The 22,796-nt window shown below is 48.6% G+C and overlaps 1 protein-coding gene and 1 long non-coding RNA gene across 7 annotated transcripts in view; one reads left to right on the forward strand and one right to left on the reverse strand.

The window, feature by feature from the left end:
* NCOA1 (nuclear receptor coactivator 1) overlaps window positions 1-22,796 on the reverse strand; it is a 288,605-nt gene that overhangs the window by 51,496 nt on the left and 214,313 nt on the right. For all 6 annotated transcript variants that reach the window (XR_014562729.1, XM_083733007.1, XM_083733009.1 and 3 more), the window contains 5 exons: window positions 18,635-18,729; window positions 13,667-13,844; window positions 5,137-5,316; window positions 2,780-2,875; window positions 1,622-1,762 (listed from right to left, as the gene is read on the reverse strand). Coding sequence is in view for 5 of the 6 variants with exons in the window: in XM_083733007.1 (XP_083589133.1) it covers window positions 1,622-1,762; window positions 2,780-2,875; window positions 5,137-5,316; window positions 13,667-13,844; window positions 18,635-18,729 (690 nt within the window). In the remaining variant the exon portion in view is untranslated. The remainder of the gene's footprint in view (window positions 1-1,621; window positions 1,763-2,779; window positions 2,876-5,136; window positions 5,317-13,666; window positions 13,845-18,634; window positions 18,730-22,796) is intronic.
* Window positions 6,471-22,796, forward strand: part of LOC310842195 — a 207,500-nt gene continuing 191,174 nt past the window's right edge. Inside the window, exon 1 of the long non-coding RNA XR_014562986.1 lies at window positions 6,471-7,616. This is a non-coding gene — a long non-coding RNA (uncharacterized lncRNA). The remainder of the gene's footprint in view (window positions 7,617-22,796) is intronic.

The following is a 22,796-nucleotide window of genomic DNA, read 5'->3' on the forward strand; positions in this document are numbered from 1 at the left end:
AAGCTTTCTTCTGCCTTCTGTTTACCATGGCCAATAATGATTCTGGCAGGGTTTTTGCTGTATAATGGTGTTTTGTTTTTTGTTTTGGTCCTCACATCAACGTGGAGGCTGGTGAACATGGCTCCCATTTGACAGATGGGAGAACTGAGGCCGGGGCTTGTCAAGGTTACCCAAGTCAGTTTGTGGCTGAGCACTTGAAGGGTGCTGGCTCCCAAATATTATTCCCGCCCCTCGCCCCAGGGAAATACAGGGAGATGTGGGGGGAAGAAAAAGACCCCCAGGACCTGGGTGCCAGGAGGAAACATCAAACAACCACCACCACCTTACCCAGTAAATATCCATAGAACTCACTGGTGCCAAATGCTCCCAGGGCTACAGATAAGGAGAACCAAGTCATGGAAAGGCAAATACATTATTATCTCAGCCTCCGCACTATGGGGGTGATGTGCTGACCCACCTTGCAGAGGTCTTATAAGGTCAAACAGGGTTATGCGTGTGAGGTGCTTTGAGCACTCAGGAAAGGTGGCGTATAAATTTATCCATTAAAATATTTGTGCATATCAAAGCGGTTTACAGCAATAAAAAGATAAAGCGCTAGGAAATTTCACTATCTGTTCCATTTTTACCCCACCGTTCTTTCTCCAAGGAGTTCAAGGGAGCATAGATTATAGCTATCCCGTGCCCCCTTATATCCTCTTAATAATAATAATAATATTTTTTTATTTATACCCCGCTCTTCCCGGTTCAGAAAACCAGGCTCAGGGCAGCTAACAACAAATTTAAAACACTTAATTGATGCAACAAAAAACAGCATAAAATACAGTATAAAACGTGAATAACAATAAATTCAAAATTCAAAAATAAATTTAGGGGGGAAATCCATCCAATAAACATTAGATGGTCACTAGGGCTAGCGGGCTAAATTAGTCCTATTTGGGCCAGCGAGGAGACCAGGGGAGAATTAGCTGTGGGATCCCAGTTAACAACCCTGTCAGGCTGAGAGAGATACACAGAGAGGAAACAGAGCAGAAGAGCGCAGAAGAGAGGAGAGAGAGAGAATATGAATATAACTGATCATGGGAAACCCAAAGGAGCTTCAAGGCCATTTGGTACCCAATCTCCCTCGTCTCAGTCCAACACTCTAACCACAATGCCCACGCTAGCCTTCTGGATAAAAGGTGCGCTCCCCTCTTAAAAAGAAAAAGAAAAAAGTCTTTTGACTATATCCTCTTTCAGGACCAAGAAGGCAGCCAGCCTTGAATAACTTGGCTCACTCGCTTTAGTTCTTCCTTCCTGAAAGGGCCGCAAGAAGGCCTCGGACTTGGCACGCCACCCCTAAACTGCAGGCCAACAGCCTCCCAGGCAAGGTTGCCATGGGAGTGTGGAGAGACAACTGGCAGCAGGTTGATGGAATCCTATTGAGTGTGCAGGCAAGGACCCCCCTTGCCAGCCAAAGAAGCCACGGGCATTAGTCAGCCATTTCAGCCACTTCCTTTGGGAGCGTTATTTGCCTTCTTTGTCTGGTGTGTGTCTCCCCCCCCCCCTTCAGTTTTATTTTTCAGTCCGGAAAGCACTTATCCAGCAACAATGGCAGTGCGTGCAAAGAGAGGAGCCTTTTTACCTTCCTGAAATAGCTGCTTGGCGTACGATGGCTCCCTGCCCTGAGGCTGGAAGAAAGCGTAGATGCATTTCCTCACTAAATCCTCCCAGCCGGTCCGGCCTGCCGCTCTCAGCGAACTGGTGTCGATGGAGATGATTTTACCTGAGCGGAAGGGAGAGAAGCACGTTAGGACTGAACGTCTAAAGAAAGAGCAATGGAGGGATGCGGATTCAGAAGCACAGCTGACTCTTATCTATGGATCTGTAGGTGGTTCCGTTTTTTTATTTTTATTGAAATAAAATTGCTCTGGATAGTTCTGGTAGTTGTTTTTTCTTTAAAAAACAGCACGAGCTGCCTTGACTGCTTTGTTTTGGAGGTTGAAAGGCAGGGTATAAATTCCTCAAGAAATAAACAAATACCAAGAATGCATGTGTTTAGGGAAGCTTTTAATGTTTGATGCATTACTGTATTTTAATATTTTGTTGGAAGCTGCCCAGAGTGGCTGGGGAAGCCCAGCCAGATGGGCAGGGTATAAATAATAATAATAATAATAATAATAATAATAATAATAATAATAATAATTGTATTGAATGTATATCCTGCCTTCATTCTTCCAGTTCCATCACTTCTCCGTTGCCCCAGCAAACAATTCCTGCCCATTCTCCTGCTCAGAGCTCTTTTTCTAGAAATAAATAAGTAGACTATACCACACAGAGCGTTGGCCACTGTCCCTTCTCCTCCCTTCCCTTGCTCATTTCCACTGATCCCTCACCTCCCGCCATGTTTCCTTATGAAATGGTTCAGGGGAACAACTGGGATGTGCCCACTGAGTTCTCTCCAGTTTTGAAGATAACAGAGGCCCCTCTTGCTGACACAGAACTCCAAACATACATAGGAACTGCAGACTGTGGCCAAGGCAGTGTACTTAGACTACCAGTTGCTCTCAAGCAGGCACCCCCAAACTCAGCCCTCCAGCTGTTTTGAGACTACAACTCCCATCATCACTCGCTAACAGGATCAGTGGTCAGGGATGATGGGAGTTGTAGTCCCCAAAAAGCTGGAGGGCGGAGTTTGGGGGTGCCTGCTCTCAAGTCAACCCTCTCCATGCCACGATTGGTGGCTGCACTGGGGTGAAATGCCCTCTGGGGCCAAGGGCTTGGCTACCCTTCTGAATGGTACCTGTAGTATCCTGCTTGGTCATGAAGGATTCTGATGTAGCAGGAGGTGTGGATCGGGGTAATCTTCGTGCGATGCATATCAGACAGGACTGCAAGTCTGCCGTGGAAAGGAAGAGGAGAAGCAGAAGAAAAGCAAGGTTGGAGATGGGAAAGGTTATACAGAGCAAGTGCTTACCTGTGAAAAACCCTCCTGCTTTTCACTCGCCTCTTCCAGACTCTGCAAGCATTGCCTCCTCACAGGAGCTTGCCTGCCATCAGCAGCAAACCCCACCCAGCATACACGCCTTCAAAACCACTATTCCCAAAGAGTAAAGTAGATTGCCCATCAAAGAAGACGCGAATTTTGCCAAAGGAAGTACAAGTTCTTCTTGGAATCTTTTTTTTAAATGAGGAATTCACATTCCTTGCAACCAACCTGAAAACGGAACACGGAAACAGTGGCTCCTGTCTGGGATATGGTGTCAGAGGCATGAGCCGTTCCTAGGAGACATCCCAGAGAATGAAGAGAAGGAGGAGGAATTTGGATTTGATATCCTGCTTTATCACTACCTGAAGGAGTCTCAAAGCGGATAACATTCTCCTTTCCCTTCCTCCCCCACAACAAACACTCTGTTTTGGTGAGACTTCAGAGAAGTGTGACTAGCCCAAAGTCACCCAGCAGCTGCATGTGGAGGAGCCGGGAATCAAACCCAGTTCACCAGATTACGAGTCCACTGCTCTTAACCACTACACCACACTGGCTGAACTGGGGCAAACGACTCTTTAGAGCGGTGGGCTTTAAGGAAGGACTCCATGGAGGAAAGGGAGATGGAGGCAGAGAGATGGGACTTCTTGCGCAGAAGCAAAGTCCTGGGGGATGCCAGCCCATCTTTTTTAATTTGGGGGGGAAGCTCTAGCAGGTTCCCTCCACCCACCTGGCTTAGAGAAGATCACTGGAGCCAAGCCTAAGCCAATGCCTTTCTGCATTTCGCAATGAAAAGCCGTATTGTTGAGTTAAACCTTACACAGCAGCTGAACTATAGAAAGTTTGCTTGGGGAGAACGATTGGCACTGGCACAGTGGGTGTGTGTTCCTCATTGTTTGGGAGAATTAATTCTGAGGCCATTTGGATCTGGCAGCACTGTAAAATAAAAGGCAGCGGTTGAAAGCCAACAACTATCATCTCCTGGGCAAAGTATCTGCTCATAAACCCCTGTGTGATTTATTCCTTCCAGTCATGATCTCCTCTGTAAGCTGCAATGGATTAATTCAGCTAATGCAATGGAACAAAATGGCCACCGTGGAGATATGAGCCCAAAGTGTTCTGATGGAAAGTCTATTTTGCATCAGGGGGTTGAGCCAGAGTGCAGATGTGTATTGAGATTCCAGTCCTGAACTCAGGTCTGCTAAGCACACACACAACACCCGCTGTGGCGCTTGAGCAAGCTACACATGCTCATCAATGGCTCCTGGCGTCAAGGGAGCCAAGTGATGCAAATCAAGGGGGACACTCCTGAAGTGGAAGGGCTAGTTAGCAAACACCTGAGATCCACTGGCTGAGGACCTCCCGTCTTTTTTTAACAGTCTCAAGGGAGACAACTCATTTGCTTCTCTGCAGCCAAGACCAGAAAGGTCTTGGGCTTGTTTCTCCAGTGTTAAAGGAGCCTGCCAATGTTAGAAGAAGAAGAAGAAGAAGAGTTTGGATTTGATATCCTGCTTTTTCACTACCCGAAGGAGCCTCAAAGCAGCTAACTCCTTTTCCCTTCCTCCCCCACAACAAACAGTCTGTGAGGTGAGTGAGGCTGAGAGACTTCAGAGAAGTGGGACTGGCCCAAGGTCACCCAGCAGCTGCATGTGGAGAAGCGGGGACGCGAACCTTGTTCACCAGATTACAAGTCCACTGCTCCTAACCACTACACCACACTGGCTCTGTACAAAGGGTAATGTGAAAGACAACAGCAGGGAAGAGGCCACTGGGAAGAGGAAGGGTCAGGTCTGCACCAGACCTTCTGGAACTCCTGCTTGCCCTGCAAGCAACACACCTGCCACACTTGCCTCTCACTCAAGCCTGAAGCGCAGATGTACCCCTGCCAGCTGCACAGGTAGAACACCTCCCACCTCCCCAAGGGTGGGCTTGTGGGCTGCATACGTCAAGCTGCAGGCATCCTGAGTCCTCCCCTCCAAAGTGAGCAGGGAATGCGGCACGCAGAATATCAAGCCCTCGGAGAGCCGCAGTCCCCTTGCAAGGAAGGTCCTGCAGGAGGACGGCGGAGGACGATTTGTCCCTCCCTCCTCCTCTCCCTCTCCCCTCCCCAGAAATGCAACACTGCACACGCAAGCACTATTTCCCTCTCCAAACAAGCCACCGTCTGCTCCTACCTTCGCCTTCCTCCTTGATCAGTTTCGGCTGGGATACGGTGAAGCACTGCATGACCTCGTAACGCTGCCGGGCCTCCTGGTTCTCTGCCGCCGGCTCGTCCGGGGGCCGGATCAGCATCCTGCAGTTGAAGGTGTGGCTGTTGCGCCGGGTGGACTCTTGAGGCCAAGGGACGCCGTTCACTGCAGAAGAAGGGGAGGAAGATCAAGGAGCCCTATTGAAAGGCTTTGAAGAAGCGGACGTGCAAAAAGACCAGGATCTGGAAACCTGGCAGAGATGTGAAATCACGGCTCCCTCTTTAAAAAAAAAATCCTTATGATTGCAAGCAACCCCCTATTTATGCATTCCAAGGCACCACATGTTTAAGTATATTTGAAACACCATTGGAAAAGCCTGCAAACACCCTGTTCTGCCCCTGCAGATGTTTCTGGGTCACTTCCGAGTTTGGCGCAATTCGTGTGTGCACAGTTGCACGTGTACTGAACATGCGCAAATGGGGAGGATTGCCTGCATATGAACATGGAAAGCTAACATATTGAGTCACAGCCTTGGCTTCTGCCTGCTGTGACTCTCAGTGGCTCCCCAAGGTGTAAGGCAGAGGTCTTTCCCCAGCTCTGCTACTGAAGATCCAGGGACTGTAGCTATGGCAGCTGACATGCAAAGCATGAACTCCACCACGGAGCCATCCGTGTCCTTCGGTGGTTCTGATTCACTGACCGTATTGCTGAAACCACTCACGGAGCTTATGATACATTTCGTGGTCTTCAAATCCATAAACAGAACGGAGCGACTACATTAGCGGAAAGGAGCCAGATTTATTTATTTTTATTGAGCCAGCACTACCTCATCGTCTGAGATGAAAACCCTGCTCTGCATTCACCGCCATCACTAGGATTACTGAGATAATGTATCAGAAGGGCTTTCAACACACACAAAACCACCACATTATTAGCGTCACTTGAACTCGAGAGCAGGTGACAAGTATCTCCTGGGACATTGCAGGTCCTTGAATCTTGTCTTCACCAATCTGGTGGCCCCCGGGTGATCTGGAGCTCTCATCAGCCCCAGGGAACATGGTTGTGTGATGCTGGCGATGATGGAGGACACCGGATTGCTTTTCTCGGTTATGCGGCAGGTTTGCCACAGCCCTCTTGCTCAGTCTGCAGGCCACTGTTCCTACCAGGCCCTGCCTGGCAGCTGGTGGCCACATGAGGGTCATCAACACCACCTAGTCCACTTCCTTTGGTTACTATTGCTGCTGCACCTTTGTGCTGTCTAAAGTGGCACATGGACACAGATGGGCACACACACACATCCCACCATTAACAGTGAAGGCTCCTGAAGCAGCAGATACATGGGAGTGATTTAACTGCACAAGACTAAGAGTCTGCTTGTGACCTTTCCGGTTGCATCATCCAACAGCGTGACTCATGAACACAAATGCCTAGTATACTAATAACCAAGACCCCACTGCTAATCTGATGCTTCAGTTGTGGACCACTGGAATCAGGAAGCTTCACTGGGGCTCCCTTGCTCCCCCCTACTTCTGCTGGGGGACCAGAGCGACACCATACCAGCGAAGGGATGCTGCACATTGCAGAGAGAGATACACCCCTTTGTGGGTTTTGCTCGCATGAACGTCCAGGGCTGCCTTATTACACAGAGCCAAACTTTTGCCCGGGATCCTGCTACTTTGGGTTGCCAACGGATTGAATCAGAGGTTACCTTTGTCTCTGCTCAACTGCACCAAATCCTTTTCAAAGTGGGGGTGCCAGGGACAGAATCTGGGGCCACATGCAAGCTAAGGATGTGCGACAGCCCCTGCCACAATTCCCTTCCACCCTTACATAGTTGCATGGCAAAGTAGTTCCCTTGGCAACCATATTCACAAGTTGAATACTGCCTCACTGGAGTCAGCATGCTTCTGAATACGAGTTGCTGGGAACTGTAGAAAGCAAGGAGAGTCGCTCTTTTGCTCAGGTCTTGCTTGCAGGCTTCTTCCCTTTGGGGAATCTGGTTGGCCGCTGTGAGAAGCAGAGGCTGAGCTAGATGGGCCACCGGCTGATCCAGCTGAAGGCTCTTCTTATGTTCCTTAGGCGGAAAATCCATGTTCAGTACTGAGGTCCAGCGCCGAGGGCCTTTTGGCAGTTCCCTCCCTGCGAGAAGCCAAGTTACAGGGAACCAGGCAGAGGGCCTTCTCGGTGGTGGCACCCGCCCTGTGGAACGCCCTCCCATCAGATGTCAAAGAGAAGAACAACTACCAGACTTTTAGAAGACATCTGAAGGCAGCCCTGTTTAGGGAAGCTTTTAATGTTTAATAGACTACAGTGGTACCTCAGGTTACATACCCTTCAGGTTACAGACTCCGCTAACCCAGAAATAGTGCTTCAGGTTAAGAACTTTGCTTTAGGACGAGAACAGAAATCGTGCTCCGGCGGCGCAGCAGCAGCGGAAGGCCCCATTAGCTAAAGTGGTGCTTCAGGTTAAGAATAGTTTCAGGTTAAGAACAGAGCTCTGGAACAAATTAAGTACTTAACCCAAGGTACCACTGTACTGTATTTTAATATTCTGTTGAAAGCTGCCCAGAGTGGCTGGGGAAACCCAGCCAGATGGGCGGGGTATAAATAATAAATTATTATTATATTATTATTATTATTATTAGGAACGTTCTCTCTGTGTGATTTAATGCTACGGTGACACTTCACAAAACATTAAACCGCATCTACACAAAGTGTGCAGCGAGGTAAGGATCAGTTTGAGGCCTGATTAAGTGAGATATTGATTCAAGCCTGCCTTATATTGAATTAGCTCAAGTCGATTTCGTATTGAATGGAGCTAATTTGATACAAACGATGCTGAAATCAATGTTATACGGTGTCGTCTGCAGCGGAGCTGGCCCTGGCTTAAGGGGAGCTGCGTTTGTGAAGAGCAGCGTTTTTTAAAGGGCACAACTGTGTGATCACTTGGATCCCGTCCAGCTGCATGGGCCTGCAAGGCGCGTGAGGCCACTCAGCCCTTTCTTCGCTGTTGCTAGGCTCAAAGGGGCCTCTAGGTCATGGGCACGGACCCTGCAGAGCAGGAGCACCCATGAAAGCCCAGCAGAAATCCCTCCCTGTCTCTGCCCTGCAGAAGAGCCGCAGGCCACAGCAGCTGCCCGATTTGGTAAGCCCGAGCTTGGCATGGATTATTACCCTGCAGTTCATTGAACTGGAAAGGGACGCATAGGCACCACCTATAGCCAGCCTTGAAGGTCTGTGTGTGTTTATCCTCCTAAGAACCCTGTGAGGGAGGTTAAGCCGGAAAGATTGTGACGAATCTGAAGTGACTTCATGGTATTTGAATCTAGATCTTCTAGGACCAAATAAAGCACTCTGTTATGCCACACAAATTTCCACATACAGTGGTACCTTGGTTCTCAAACTTAATCCGTTCCGGAAGTCTGTTCCAAAACCAAAGCGTTCCAAAACCAAGATGCACTTTCCCATAGAAAGTAATGCAAAACAGATTAATCCATTCCAGACTTTTAAAAACAACCCCTAAAACAGCAATTTAACATGAATTTTACTATCTAACAAGACCACTCATCCATAAAATGAAAGCAATAATCAATGTACTGTACTATAAAATAAATAAGACAGTATTGTAGATGATAAAAATTAAAGTTATTATTTTTTCTTACCTGCACTAATGATAGTCATTGTTTGGATGAGGGGCTTTTATCCATTTCCACAGTCACACAACCAATCAATCAGTAGCTGAACTGGGTTCCACACAGTCACAAAAACAAATTAACTGAAAAAGCCTCAAAAACAAAAACGCAAAATAAATAGCAAAAACAAAAGCGTCAAACTTAATCCATTCCGGAAGGCCGTTTGACTTCCAAAATGTTTGTTTGAAAACCAAGGCGCAGCTTCTGATTGGTGCAGGCGCCCTGGAAACAATAGCCGACAACTGCATTGGACGGTCGCCTCCCAAAAAACATTCGGAAACAGGAACACTTATTTCTGGGTTTTCGGTGACTGGGAACCAAGGTGTTTGAGAACCAAGGCATTTGAGAACCAAGGCGTTTGAGAACCAAGGCACCACTGTACTATTGTGCATTTTACCACCGTCAAGAGGTGGCATGCAACATTTTCAGACCTGGGACCTATCTGAAGCCCAAATATGCATGTCAACTGCCAGGTGGGAGTGCCACTGTTGTGATTCACCTTAGGTCAACTGGATCTACCTCTTGAAGACTTAATGCCATGAAGCAAGGGCAAGGAACCTGCAGCCCCCTGGGTATTACTGGACTACAACTCCCATCGCCCTTGACGAGTGGGCCTTGCTAGTGGGGGCTGATGGGAGCTGGAGTCCAAGACCATCTAGAGCAGTGTTTCCCAACCTTGGGCCTCCAGCTGTTTTTGAACTACAATTCCCATCATCCCTGACCACTGGTCTTGCTAGCTAGGGATGATGGGAGTTGTAGCCAAAAAACAGCTGGAGGCCCAAGGTTGGGAAACACTGATCTAGAGGACCCCACACTGGCAATCTATAGGGAGTATATGAGAGGAACAAAGCCATTTGCAGGACACTCCCCGTACAGCCGTTGTCCAATCTGACTGTACTGCAGCAATCCCTGCTGATATTGGCAGCTGCCCAGAATATAAATGCTACCAACTTTCCTCCTACTGTTGATCTTGTGCTCCATGAGTCTCTGCGGTGGGGATTCCTAGCACACTCAGTCTGCAAGGGGGGTGGAGCCCCTCTTGCTCGCTGCTCCCGCATCTCTGCTGGTCCTGACTATTCTGGGCAACTGGTTTCATCTTGGCTGTGTGCCCAAGAGCCTTCTGCAGAATCCCAGCCCTCTTGTTCACTGCTGTCTCTGCTCCCTGACTCCCTCTTGGCATGGCACTCCTCACATGTTATGTATGATTTGATAGCATTTGGCCTTTCTGTGACTTCTGGTGGGTGCGCATGCATGAGTACAGACTGTATGTTTCTGCACCACGTGCATACATAGGGGCACATGTGTCATGGACCGGTTGGACGCAGAGGAATGGTGGGATGAACCAGCAGGGGAGCCACCAAGGGAAGAATGGTGGTGGGACAATGATGAGTAGTCATTGGGAGAAGACTGGGAAAAAGTGTCAGAAACTGAAGAGGTAACAGGGCTTTGTGAGCAGGGGGAGTCTGTGGCAGAGAGAAGTCTGGAGGCAGAAGCTGAACAGTGGGAGGAGGAGGAGGCCAAGAGGCAGAGATAAGCCAGGCTGGTGAAAAGCTATGGGTGTCTCCCCCTCCTGCTGTGACAAGCTCCCAGAATCAAAAGAGGCATGAAAAGGGCGGAGGCGAGGTTGGCTTCATGCAGGCGCAGTCTCCGATTGCTTGGGGAAAGCTTGGTGAGGAGGGAACTTAATACAGCTGTGTGAAGATAGGGACTTTCAGTCTTGGCAACTGAAGACCTAATGGTGATCCTAGAATCATAGAGTTGGAAGAGACCACAAGGGCTATCGAGTCCAACCCCCTGCCAAGCAGGAAACACCATCAGAGCACTCCTGACATATGGTTGTCAAGCCTCTGCTTAAAGACCTCCAAAGAAGGAGACTCCACCACACTCCTTGGCAGCAAATTCCACTGTCAAACAGCTCTTACTGTCAGGAAGTTCTTCCTAATGTTTAGGTGGAATCTTCTTTCTTGTAGTTTGGATCCATTGCACCGTGTCCGCTTCTCTGGAGCAGAAGAAAACAACCTTTCTCCCTCCTCTATGTGACATCCTTTTATATATTTGAACATGGCTATCATATCACCCCTTAACCTCCTCTTCTCCAGGCTAAACATGCCCAGCTCCCTTAGCCGTTCCTCATAAGGCATCGTTTCCAGGCCTTTGACCATTTTGGTTGCCCTCCTCTGGACACGTTCCAGTTTGTCAGTGTCCTTCTTGAACTGTGGTGCCCAGAACTGGACACAGTACTCCAGGTGAGGTCTGACCAGAGCAGAATACAGTGGCACTATTACTTCCCTTGATCTAGATGCAATACTCCTATTGATGCAGCCCAGAATTGCATTGGCTTTTTTAGCTGCCGCGTCACACTGTTGGCTCATGTCAAGTTTGTGGTCAACCAAGACTCCTGGATCCTTTTCACATGTACTGCTCTCAAGCCAGTTCACATGAACTGCTTGCTCATTAGGCCTGACGCTCAGCCCATGTAGATTGTGTACCGGTATGTATGCCATGCATGGGCATGCAAGGCTGTGCTGGGAAGAGGGCCCCACTTAGTGAGGGGAGGGAGATTCGACTCCCTTGCTTCTGCGCTCACTTTCTACCCACCCTGTCCAAGCCCCACAAGACACTTGCAGAATGGAGTGGAAGGAGGACTGAAAAGCCCCCTCTGTCCACCTGCCGTGCTCTCTCTCCCCACTGCAAACTGTGGTCCCTTCCAACTATACAATTCTATTATTGCAAGCTCCCCCCTTGTTTTACATAAAATGCTTGATGTGCTGCTAATAGCTCCCCTTCCCCTCCAGAGGACTGTAATTTCTACGGTTTGCAGCCTTCAGCAGACTCCTGCACTGACAGGAGGCAGCCGTAACAGCTATGAGAGTTTACTGGGTCAGTGGCTCGTCAACTAATAAGGCTTTAGCTAATAGGCCATAACTTTGATAAATGGAGCTGTGTTTAGCAAGAAGAGCCTTATCATCGAGTCGATTAAACACTGGCAAGGTTGGCAGGCCGCAGGGTTGACCTACCTTGAACAAAACATTGATCCGGGAGCAGCAAGAATCCTCTTTGCTGAAGCCAACCAGGCACTCAGCGTGCCACAGCAGTGAGGACCAAAGAGTGCCCCTTGCGCATGTGGTCGTAGGTTGAGCCTGCTGCTGAGGCGGGCAAGCAACTAAGGTTTTTTTTGCCTTGCAGCCTCCACAACAGCAGAAAGCAAAGCTTTTACATCTGTTGGGGTTTCTGGTTGGGTAGTCAACTGAGGTTCTTACTGGGAATTACATTATGATGCTCTTGAGTAAGCATATTATTCAAAAAACGAGCTTAAATGCAGATTAAATGACACGCATTCGGAATGGCAGCGAGCGAGTTGTCGACAGGATTAAATTGGATCCCATCTGCAAAATAGGGCCGCCTCCTAATCTCCCCAGCCACCCGCTCGTGCTCTTGAGTGCAGCTCGCACCTACTCAACTCACGCAGCTGCCGAGCAGAATTCAGGCAACTAAGCTGGAGCCTCAAAGAGCTGAACGTGTATCAAGCGACCCCTTCGGTTCGTGTCACAAGGGAAACAATGTCTTATGCTTTCCAGACACAGTCACCCTGCTCCTCCTCCTCCCCTTTGATCCATCCCAAAAGCTACACCTTAAGCCTTTCTTCACAAGTGAGAGTACAGAACCCCCTTAGGAAATCGGTTGCCCTCAGGGAATCAGAGCACTTAGCTCCTTCATTGAAGCTGACCCTTCTAATTGAATCTTTCAGCTTCCAGTTAACTAATGCCTTCATTTGCCTTAAGGTCCACAAATGACAACGTTTTGGAGGTCCCAGGCTGCAAGGTGGTTAGATTGGTCTCGACTAGGGCCAGGGCCTTTTCAGTACTGGCCCCGACTTGGTGGAACGCTCTGTCACAAGAGACCAGGGCCCTGCGGGACTTGACATCTTTCCGCAGGGCCTGCAAGACAGAGCTGTTCCGCCTGGCCTTTGGTTTGGACTCAGTCTGACCCTTATGTTTCCCTCCACTTATGGTTTTGATCTATGTGCTACTATTAAAATGAGGCTGCATTTTAAATTGCATTTTAACCTGTATTTTAAATTGGTTTGGTCTTTTCCCTCCCCCTATTATTTATTTTTTTACTGTGATTTTATTGGTGTTAGACACCCTGAGCCTTGCTCTGGCCGGGGAGGGCGGGGCATAAATAAAAATTATTATTATTATTATTATTATTATTATTATTATTATTATTATTATGAGAGAGATTCCCCTTTTTGAAAATAAACAGGACTATGCTGGGCCAATTTCCCCTCTTTAGATAAATAAGCTTTCCTGGGTGGAACTGGGTCTGATGCTTGCAAGCTGTTCTAGATCTAGATGCCACAGGAGGCAGTGATGACCACTGTCCTAGTTAAAAGAGGATTGGACAAGAGGCCTATCGCTGGCTACTAGCCAGGGTGGCGATGCTCAGCATCCACAACTGGAGGCAGCAGCGCTTCTGAACACCAGTTGCTGGAAACCACAAGCGGGGAGAGTGCTGGGTCTTGTGTTCCGATCCTGCTTGCAGGTTTCTCATAGTTGGCCACTGAGAGAACAGGCTGCTGGACTAGATGGGCCATTGGCCTGATCGCGCTAAGGGCTCTTCTTCGGTTCTGCTTAGGGTGTCTTGAGGACCTGTTGTCTTACCTGCTCCCTGACTAATTACCCCTCACAGCATCTAGGGGGGGAAATTACCCCATCGGTTGTGACATGAACTGACATTGCCACAGCTTGCTAATGATTTTGTTCGCCTGATTCCGCAGGGTCTCTGGAAGAGGAGGGGGTCAGGAAAGCCAAGCTGCTTACCAAGCGACTTGGGCAGCAAGTTCTTGACAAACTCAGCGTGGTCTCCCACGTGCAAGATGCTGTAGACGCTGGTGTTCATGAGCTCCTCCTGGTTATAGCCCAAGTAGCCGGTCACGTTCTCGGACACAAACACGATCCGCCCTTCGCGGTTCACAACGAAGAAGAAGCCATCGAGCGCCTGCGGGGCCGAGAGCAAAGCAAAGATGCGTCAAGGAAAGCGCTGCGTCACACAGGGCAGGGCTTTGGGGGACACTGGCCTGAGCTCTTCAACCCCCCCCCCCAGTGGAACTGTCAGCCTGTTCGCTTAAGGATTGGTGGCAATCTGATACAGGGCCTGGCGAGAGAGTCGCCATGCTGGAAATCTAGAGAACAGCTGGCGATTTCGCCATGCAGCCGCCATATCGAAAAACAGGCCTCTGGGGTGCACTAGTGCTAACTATGCCAACTAAAGCAGCCTTTCTCAACTTGTGGGTCCCCAGATGTTGTTGAACTACAATTCCCATCACCCCTAGCTAGCGAGGCCAGAGCCCAGGGATGATGGGAGTTGTAGTCCAACAACATCTGGGGACCCACAGGTTGAGAACCGCTGCACTAGAGGGATGTCTCTATAATAAGCCACATATACGATACTGTATGAGCAGCAGAGTCCACCTCTCTGGCCCAATCCATTTCGTACCACCTACGTCAGGATACAGAAATCCTGCTCTGCGTGATGTGGGATCTCCTGGAGCTCAACAACAAGCCCACAAAAGCTACTGTTCCCTACCCCACCCGCCAAGCTATCTTCATTGCACCTCTGCTGTTCTTTGCACCTCCAGGTTGTGCCAGCAATCCTATCGTGACTCGCATGCTTCCTTACAACACTGAACCTGCCCAGTAAAATGAGGGGGAAATGGCTGCTAGGATTGGTGCTCCAGCAGCCGCTAGGTGTCTGAGTTTGGCAGAAAACCCCAATGGCACCACTTTTAGCAAGGAGTGCCTCTCAATTTGGAAATAATAATAATATTTGTAACCTCTGCCACTGCTGATGGCGTTGAGCGATGGCAAGCAAAAACTAGCACGAGGCATGGTGGTTTTCTGATTGAGGTGTACGTTTCCCAGAAGAGGCTAGAGAGGTCTCCCCCAGGCATGGTTGGTCTCGGGATTCTTAAGCTCTGCCTGAGATCTGAGAGAACTGACAAGAGTCCTCCCCCTTCATAATTCGAAGCTATATATTCACAGGCACATCCACCCACATGTGCATAACTGGCAACATTTGCGCCCCTTTCCCAGATAATTGATTGCCTCGCTAAGCAGACAGACACCATTTACTTGGCTTCACACTCTTTTATTTTTCATTGGAATAATTGTGTTTTCCCCATCCCGCTACTTTAGCTGCTGGAAACAGGAAGCAATTTCATCCCCCCCCCCACGCCTCAAATTGGCCCATGACCTGCAATTTCCCGTAGTCACAGCTGTTGCCTGTTGCTAAGCAACCAGAGGCTTCTGGATTCTACACCCCCCCCCAATGGCAAGGGGTGAGTTGCAGATCAGAGCCAAGCAGGATCTTGCCTGAATTAAAACTCTCCCCCCTCTTTAACTTTCCGCCTGTTTCAGTGCATCTTCCATCCCTGCCATTAAAAAAAAACCAACCCTGGACGCTTTGGCGTTTTAAAAAGGTATTTAGGAAAGGAAAAGCAGCATGAATAAGTCAGGCAGGATATGCAGCAGGCAAAGGGGAACAGAGTGAATCAGCGGCTCAGAAATGATAGCGGGTGTAAATCAATCTCCGTTCCATTAATGCAGACAGCCTGGTGCCTAACCAGCGTGCAACTGGTACTGAATAATCCATTTCCGGAAATTAGGAGCAGGGCCCCGTCCTCTCTCCGGAGCATCCTAAATCAGAGAGAAATGATTAAAACAAAAAACCCCACACGCCGCTGCTGCGTTTCAAGAGGCGTTTCAAACAGGGGCACACGGGATCGTCAGCGGTAACAGGATAACGAGCCGCTGCCAGGCTTTCCCCCTGTGGGTAATGTGGCATTATCGTCGCGCTGGCTATGTCGGTCACTCCCTCTGCCCGCTGCGTAAAGGGAAGCGAGCAGCGCAGGCATTGAAACTCTAGGTCCTGTGTGGCTGAAGCAGCCGAGAGGGCAAGCCCAGAACCTCCAAAGTGGGGAGGGGGAGCGCTACAAAAGCAACACAGGTGAACATTGGCAAAGCTATGGAACTGGCGGAAATGACTGGCAGAATCCGAGACCAGGGAGAAGAGTCGGTGGAGGAAGATTGGAAGAAATTTAAAGACTATTTACAGAAACATTGTAAAATTAATGAATGTTAGAAAAATGTGGGAATGAAGTTATGTGGTTTTAGCAGAAATGTTATAAAGGATTAGGAAAAAACAGACTGTTAATTGGTGAAAGGAGGGAAAGTAAAGTTATATTATATTAAGATAAATTACAGGACAAAAATTGGAAAAGATGGAAAGGATTTGCTGAAATAGTTAACCAAACTAGAATACAGAAAAGGGAGGTGTGAGGAGGTCAAGGAAACAAGCAAATGAAAGATAAGTTATGGGAAGATTCACCGTGTTATCTTTTTAATGGATTTTATTTTTCTGTTTTCTTATTTTTCTTTTTTTCTCCTTTTTCTTCCCCCCCCCTTATTGTGATGTGTTGTTTTGTTTTTGTTTAATATGGTGTTTTTCCTTTTCCTTTTTGTAATCTTTAAAACCTTAATAAATATTATTATTATTATTATTTTTAAAAAAGAACACCGGCAAGGCATTCAAAATGGCAAGGATGAGCTGGGGAGGGATCTGTGATGAATGTCTGTTCCAAGAACAAATTGATGGGAGATGGGAGGCTGGTTCTCTAACTACAGCCAGTTGCCAAAACAGCTCCCAGGCTCAGAGGTAGTGTACCAGCTACTTGGGGGGCAAACAGGGAAGGGGCTGCAACTTCATGAAAAGAGAGATACTGCATCCTGTGTCAAAGCTGGACTCAACAGGTGCACCACCTCACCCTGTTTATGGGGGACAGGAGGTGGGCGGGTGTGGAGGACTCCCTGGTCCTGAATGGGGTAACTGTGGCCCTGAAGGACCAGATGCGCAGCCTGGGAGTCATTTTGGACTCACAACTGTCCATGGAGGCGCAGGTCAATTCTGTGTCCAGGGCAGCTGTTTACCAGCTCCATCTGGTACGCAAGCTGAGACCCTATCTGCCTGCGGACTGTCTTGTCAGAGTGCTGCATGCTCTAGTTATCTCCCACTTGGACTACTGCAATGCGCTCTACGTGGGGCTCCCTTTGAAAGTGACCTGGAAACTACAGAATGTGGCAGCTAGACTGGTGACTGGGAGTGGTCACCGAGACCACATAACTCCCAGTACATTTCCGAGCACAATTCAAAGTGTCGGTGCTGACCTTTAAAGCCCTAAACAGCCTTGGTCCAGTATACATGAAGAAGCATCTCCACCCCCATCGTTCAGCCTGGACACTGAGGTCCAGCTCCAAGGGCCTTCTGGCAGTTCCCTCACTGCGAGAAGCCAAGTTACAGGGAACCAAATAATAATAATAATAATAATAATAATAATAATAATAATAATGCCTGCAGATAGCTATGAAGCAAGGGTGCCAACTTGAAAAACTTAATACTGGGCGTGGGGTGGTGCAGGTAAGCCTCAGCCAGCGTAACTGATCACATCACACGGGGCACGCGCACCATTTGAATGGAAATGGCCATCAACTCTGGAGGGGTTTAGCATCCTCAAATATTTTATTTGGGGTGGGGTGCGAAGGGACCTCAGCCCCTACAAATTGGCTCTTGTGGTATGAAGGGGATCTCGTGCACAGAGGGGAAAGCTAGGTCAGTAGCAGAGCCTTTAGCACAACAGGCAATTTCCAACCCACTTAGGTCCGTCAACATCTCATGACTTGGGTCAATGCATGTGAGGCGGCTGGGTTTTGTTTTCATTCCAAGGCAGATTGCTCTAATCTCGTGCAGGCTGCTGATCCTTCGAACAGGTAAGGGCGCCCCCAGTTAAAGATCTGCATTAGATCTGAAGAAGTGGAAGAACCACTACAGAGGGCAGGATGAAGAAGGAATTACCGTATTTTTTGCACCATAACACTCACTTTTTTCCTCCTAGAAAGTAAGGGGAAATGTCTGTGCGTGTTATGGAGCGAATGCCTGTGGGTGGCGGGGGGGGGGGGATCTGCTGCAGTCGTGAGCAGAGGATCCATGGTTCCCCTTCCTTCCCTCCTCCGTGGTTACAAAGCATGGATCCACATGGATCCTCAGGATTTTTGCATTGGGCTACTCCAAACTCACTGTCAGATCACATGCCTGTGGCCACAGCATGAACCACAAAAATCATATACCCACTATTTCATTTAGAATATTTTTTTTCTTGTTTTCCTCCTCTAAAAACTATGTGCGTGTTATGGTCTGGTGCGTGTTATAGAGCGAAAAATACGGTACCCTGTTGAAGGCATTTCTGCTATGTCTGTGCTCTGCAAGAGTTGCCAGTAGGTCCTCTTTCCCTACTCATTTGCTCCCGCACTTCATTTCGCTCCTGCAGTAAAGCCATGTTTCCCATCCACTAATCCGGGACGGAAGTTAGGCTAATTGGCCTGAAATCCCCTTTTTAAAGACCCCTTCTCCCTGCAACCATGAATACTAGAAACTTTTTTTTAAAAGAAAATTAACATTGGTGCTGACTTCCTGCTGAGGACCTGCATGTGAACCGCCTTGGGGGGGGGGCTTTGAGCTGCACAAACTGTCTCCTAGATTTAAGGCACAACTAGGCATATTTAATCCATTGGCCTCAGCTATCTTTCTAACCTGTTTTGTAAATGTTCCGGGGAGTAGGACTCTACGGTCCCCGATTTCCACTTTCAGGATAGTCTGAAAAGAACACTCCTTCCTGATATTTAGAAGGTTTTTTGCAAGACGGCAATGCAGAGCAGCTGCCTGCCTTAAGTACATACCTCCAGGAGAAGAGGCCCCAGAGATTCCTTTTCGATCACTCCTTGGCTGCTGGACGAGATATCAGACTTCTGCACATCATCATCAGCTGTTTTCTCTGCAACACAGAAAAGGGCACTTTCAAGACAAAGGAGATTCGCTTTCAGTTTCGAGTACATCTCAGCTGTGTTCCAAAAAGGATGGACAGAAAGCGGGACAAATGTTTAGACCGCTTGGGCCAATAAAGTTCAGGGACTAGGGGCATGGCAGGGAAAAGCCACACACACAAAGGCTGCCAAGCTGAAGCAGAATCAGGCTATGCATTGACAGCCAGAGACAGTCCTTGTTTAGGAACAAAAGCAGCCGATCCCTTGACTTTGAACAAGAGTTTGTCAGCTGTAGCTCAGATACAGGGACCAGGCTGAAGCAGCGTCAGGAACTAGAGAGCTGATTGAAGCTGAGATGTCAGTCCAGGGAGAGGGAGGTGCTGTGACCAAGCCAGGTAATGGAGAAATTCAGGGTTGAGGATGGAAAGGGAAACAGGAGCTGACGTGAGGCGCAGACTGTCAAGCAGCATGAAACGGGGCCCAGCAGCATTTCAGTTGCGCATATCCAGGCTCTGATCACCCAGAGTGCGGACAGAAAGGAATCCTGGCCAATATGGATTGTCTAATGGCCCTTTTCATTTGCACCGTTCTCCTGCAATGTGCGGTGTGAGCTCTCTGAAAGCGACTACAGTGGAACCATGGTTCTCAAACTTAATCCATTCTGGGAGCTTGTTCGAATCCTGAAAGAGTTCGGGAACCAAAGTGTGGCTTCTGATTGGCTGTAGCAGCTTCCTGCAGCCAAACAGGAGCTGCGGAAGCTGTGTGTCCAGCTTCCAAAGAACGTTCTCACTTCCGGGTTTGTGGCGTTTGGGAGCCAAAACGTCCGAGTACCAAGGCGTTTGGGATCCAAGGTATGACTGTACTTTGATTGCGACACACAAATTGAAGAGATTAATCTGAAGGGGGACTGAAAAGATGCATACATAGCCCTGCCTGCAGCTGAAGATTGGCCTGGCCAGGGTGGCGGCGGCGGCTGCTGGAACCTTCCAGCTCTATGGTTCTGAGTAAGAGAATACTAACATTCTCTCTCTCTCTCTCTCTCTCTCTCTCTCTCTCTCTCCACAGTTGCACATGCTGGGGGTCAGAGCTGGGAGGCACAAAGGTTTCCCCTCCCTACAGGACAAAAGATTTGCCTCCCGCAAAGCCAGCCCCTGGGCCAGGAGCGCAGGCGAGGATCAGGCTGTCTTAGAAGGAAGAATGGCTTATCTTGCTGCTTCCACCCCAACTTCATATATTCACATACTTAAGAGTAATGCGGTGGCTTTCCATTCTAATCCTTTAATTGGGCTGTGGAATCCTCCTCCAACTTTAGCAAAATAGTTTCATACAGCGCTTCCAAGCCTATTATTCAAAAGGATTAGCGGGTGCAACGAGGCGCCACGGCCTTCGCCATTGTGCCTGGGAGCCCTTCCCATCTCCTGGCTTCAGAAAGACGGGGGCATTCACAGACATTTATAGGCTGGAAGCAGAATTAAGATCAGGAGTAGAACAACCCCCCCCATGCAATGTCTCCCACTCCCCAAACCTGGCCTCCGCTTTCATTTAACACACACTTCTTGATGAGCATTTAGATTCTGTGGTTGAAGTGGTACCTTTCACATGCATTTCAGTACGTTGCAGAATTAGGAGCACCTAGGCTCTAGGCAGGGCTGGAGGCTTGGAGCTTGCAGGGGGAGAGGGTGTTTGTGCCCTGAGCTAGTTTCTGCAGCCAGGAGCAGCAAAGGGCAAAAACCAAACACTGGTCTTTGAACAATGGTGACGGCGATAGTAATCCTCTCTTGCCTTTCGCAACTTGATGTAAAAAGGACAGGTGTGCGTCTAAGATGAAAGCCTCCCAACAAACACTAGCCCAAAACAGGATGTGGCTGTTGTTGGTGTGCTCCAATTGGAAAACTGGGGGTGGGGAGGGATTCTCTCTCTTCCACAGCCCTCCTCACTACTACTACTACTACTACTACTACTACTACTACTACTAAATTTTATTTATACCCCGCCCTCCCCAGCCAAGACCAGGCTCAGGGCGGCTAACACCAGGTAAAAACAATTGATTAAAATACAACTTGAAGACAAGATTAAAACACAACATTAAAATACAGCCTCGTTTCAGTAGAAACTCAAATCAAAAACTTTTTGCAGATGAAAACGTCAAATCTTCACCAAGGCCAACGATCCTATGTGGCAGAAAAAAGCCAGGGAAGTCCCCAAACAGGAGTTCCATCACAGAAGGTGGAAGGCTAAGAGTGTAAGATGGCAGGTCCCATAAGCACAAGTGTGCTCCAGAAGCAACACAGCTCTGCACCATCTGCCTCCTCAACCCTCCCCTTCTGGACAGCAAAGGTGTTAAGAGAGCCCTGAGCCCAGGGCTGGCCCTTCTCTTCGTACGAGCAACGGGGGAAGCAACAGAAGGCGAATAACCGCAGCTCCCTTGATGCAGAGCTTTGATTTTCAGTTAATTAAAATCAAACCTAAAGAGACTCCGGTGCGGACATCGATCAAGGGCTTGACACAGAGTCATGCCGTTCATTAGTACTTTGGTATGGAATTAGTCCAACACGGCCTAACCCACAGGAAAGAACAGGCAGTGGGAAGATCAGCAGAAGGATTTTGTGGACCAGCAACACACAAGTGTGTTTGATATGTGTGCGACTAGAGGGGAAAGGAGAGGAAAGAGGAAAGGTTTGCCGTGACAGCAAGGCTGCACGAGGGTTGGGAAAGTGAGGCTAGCTAGAGCACCGGCAGTCATCAAAAGCTGCAGAGGAGGGAGCAGGGGCCAAGGCAGACTGCAGATTGCCTATGGAGTGGCTGTCCTCGTTTCTATCACTCCTGGAGGTGCCATTGTACCTCCTGAGCTGTAACTTTAAAGCTGACCTTTAAAGCCCTAAACAGCCTTGGTCCTGTATACCTGAAGGAACGTCTCCATCCCCATCATCCAGCCCGGACATTGAGGTCCAGTGCCGAGGGCCTTCTGGTGGTTCCCTCGCTGTGAGAAGTGAGGTTCCAGGGAACCAGGCAGAGGGCCTTCTCAGTGGTGGCGCCTGCCCTGTGGAACGCCCTCCCAGCAGATGTCAAGGCAATAAACAACTATTTTACTTTTAAAAGACAACTGAAGGCGGCCCTGTTTAGGGAAGTTTTAAATTTCGGACGCTGCATTGTTTTTAATATTCGGTTGGAAGCTGCCCAGAGTGGCTGGGAAACCCAGCCAGATGGGCAGGGTATAAATAATAAATTATTATTATTATTATATTACTATACCGCCCCAGACTGTGGGTGAGGACTCACAGGACGGAAGGCTCTCCCATACAGAAACCAAGTAACATTTCCTGCACATAGAAAACAAGCATACCAATGAGTACAGAATTTCACTTGGGATATTCTACATAATACACACAGTAGATTTTCTTGTGCGGCATGAAGTTCTGTTGGAAGAGATGCCACCTGCAATCTGAGGAAGTACAACACCCCACTCGCCGTTTGTGAGACTGACCAGCTCAGCCTTTCCCAAGCGGATGCTCCCCAGATGTTTAGAAGAGCAAATCCCTTCCATCCCCCAGCTAGCCATGTCCTCACAGCGATTTATTTCACTTTAGCACTGAATACGAAGCTTGGCAACGTTGTCAAATCCAGAACCATACTGTTAGCATCGCATATTCCGGCAGGTTAGGGCCTTGTTAATTTGTTTGCTAATCCAGCCTTGGTCAGAACGGTCGCCATCTACATCATTAGAAAAAAAATAAACTGGGTATCCTACCGATTTAGGGCTTCTGGCTTTATAAAATGCAGGATTCAGCCGCACTGAACTCAAACTCTCAGCTCTCCAGTGTGGTCCTAAAATGGATGTTGTCTGAATTCAGTCCCAAGGCATACCTGGGAACTGAAATGCACTGCTGGAAAATGATGCACTGTGGAAAGACCTCAGGAGGTTGGTGGGGTTTTTCACTGTGAAATATTTCTTGCTCTTTATGGCATTGTCACTATCTAATGCATTTAAACCTCCACAAATCTGCCTCCAAGCTGCCCTCGGGCTTTTGGCCTTCCACCGGAAATAGCTGAAATCTACGTGGCTGATTCATTCAGTCAG

The sequence above is a fragment of the Podarcis gaigeae genome, assembly GCF_964106915.1.
Source record: "Podarcis gaigeae genome assembly, chromosome: 3".
Taxonomy (NCBI): domain Eukaryota; kingdom Metazoa; phylum Chordata; class Lepidosauria; order Squamata; family Lacertidae; genus Podarcis; species Podarcis gaigeae.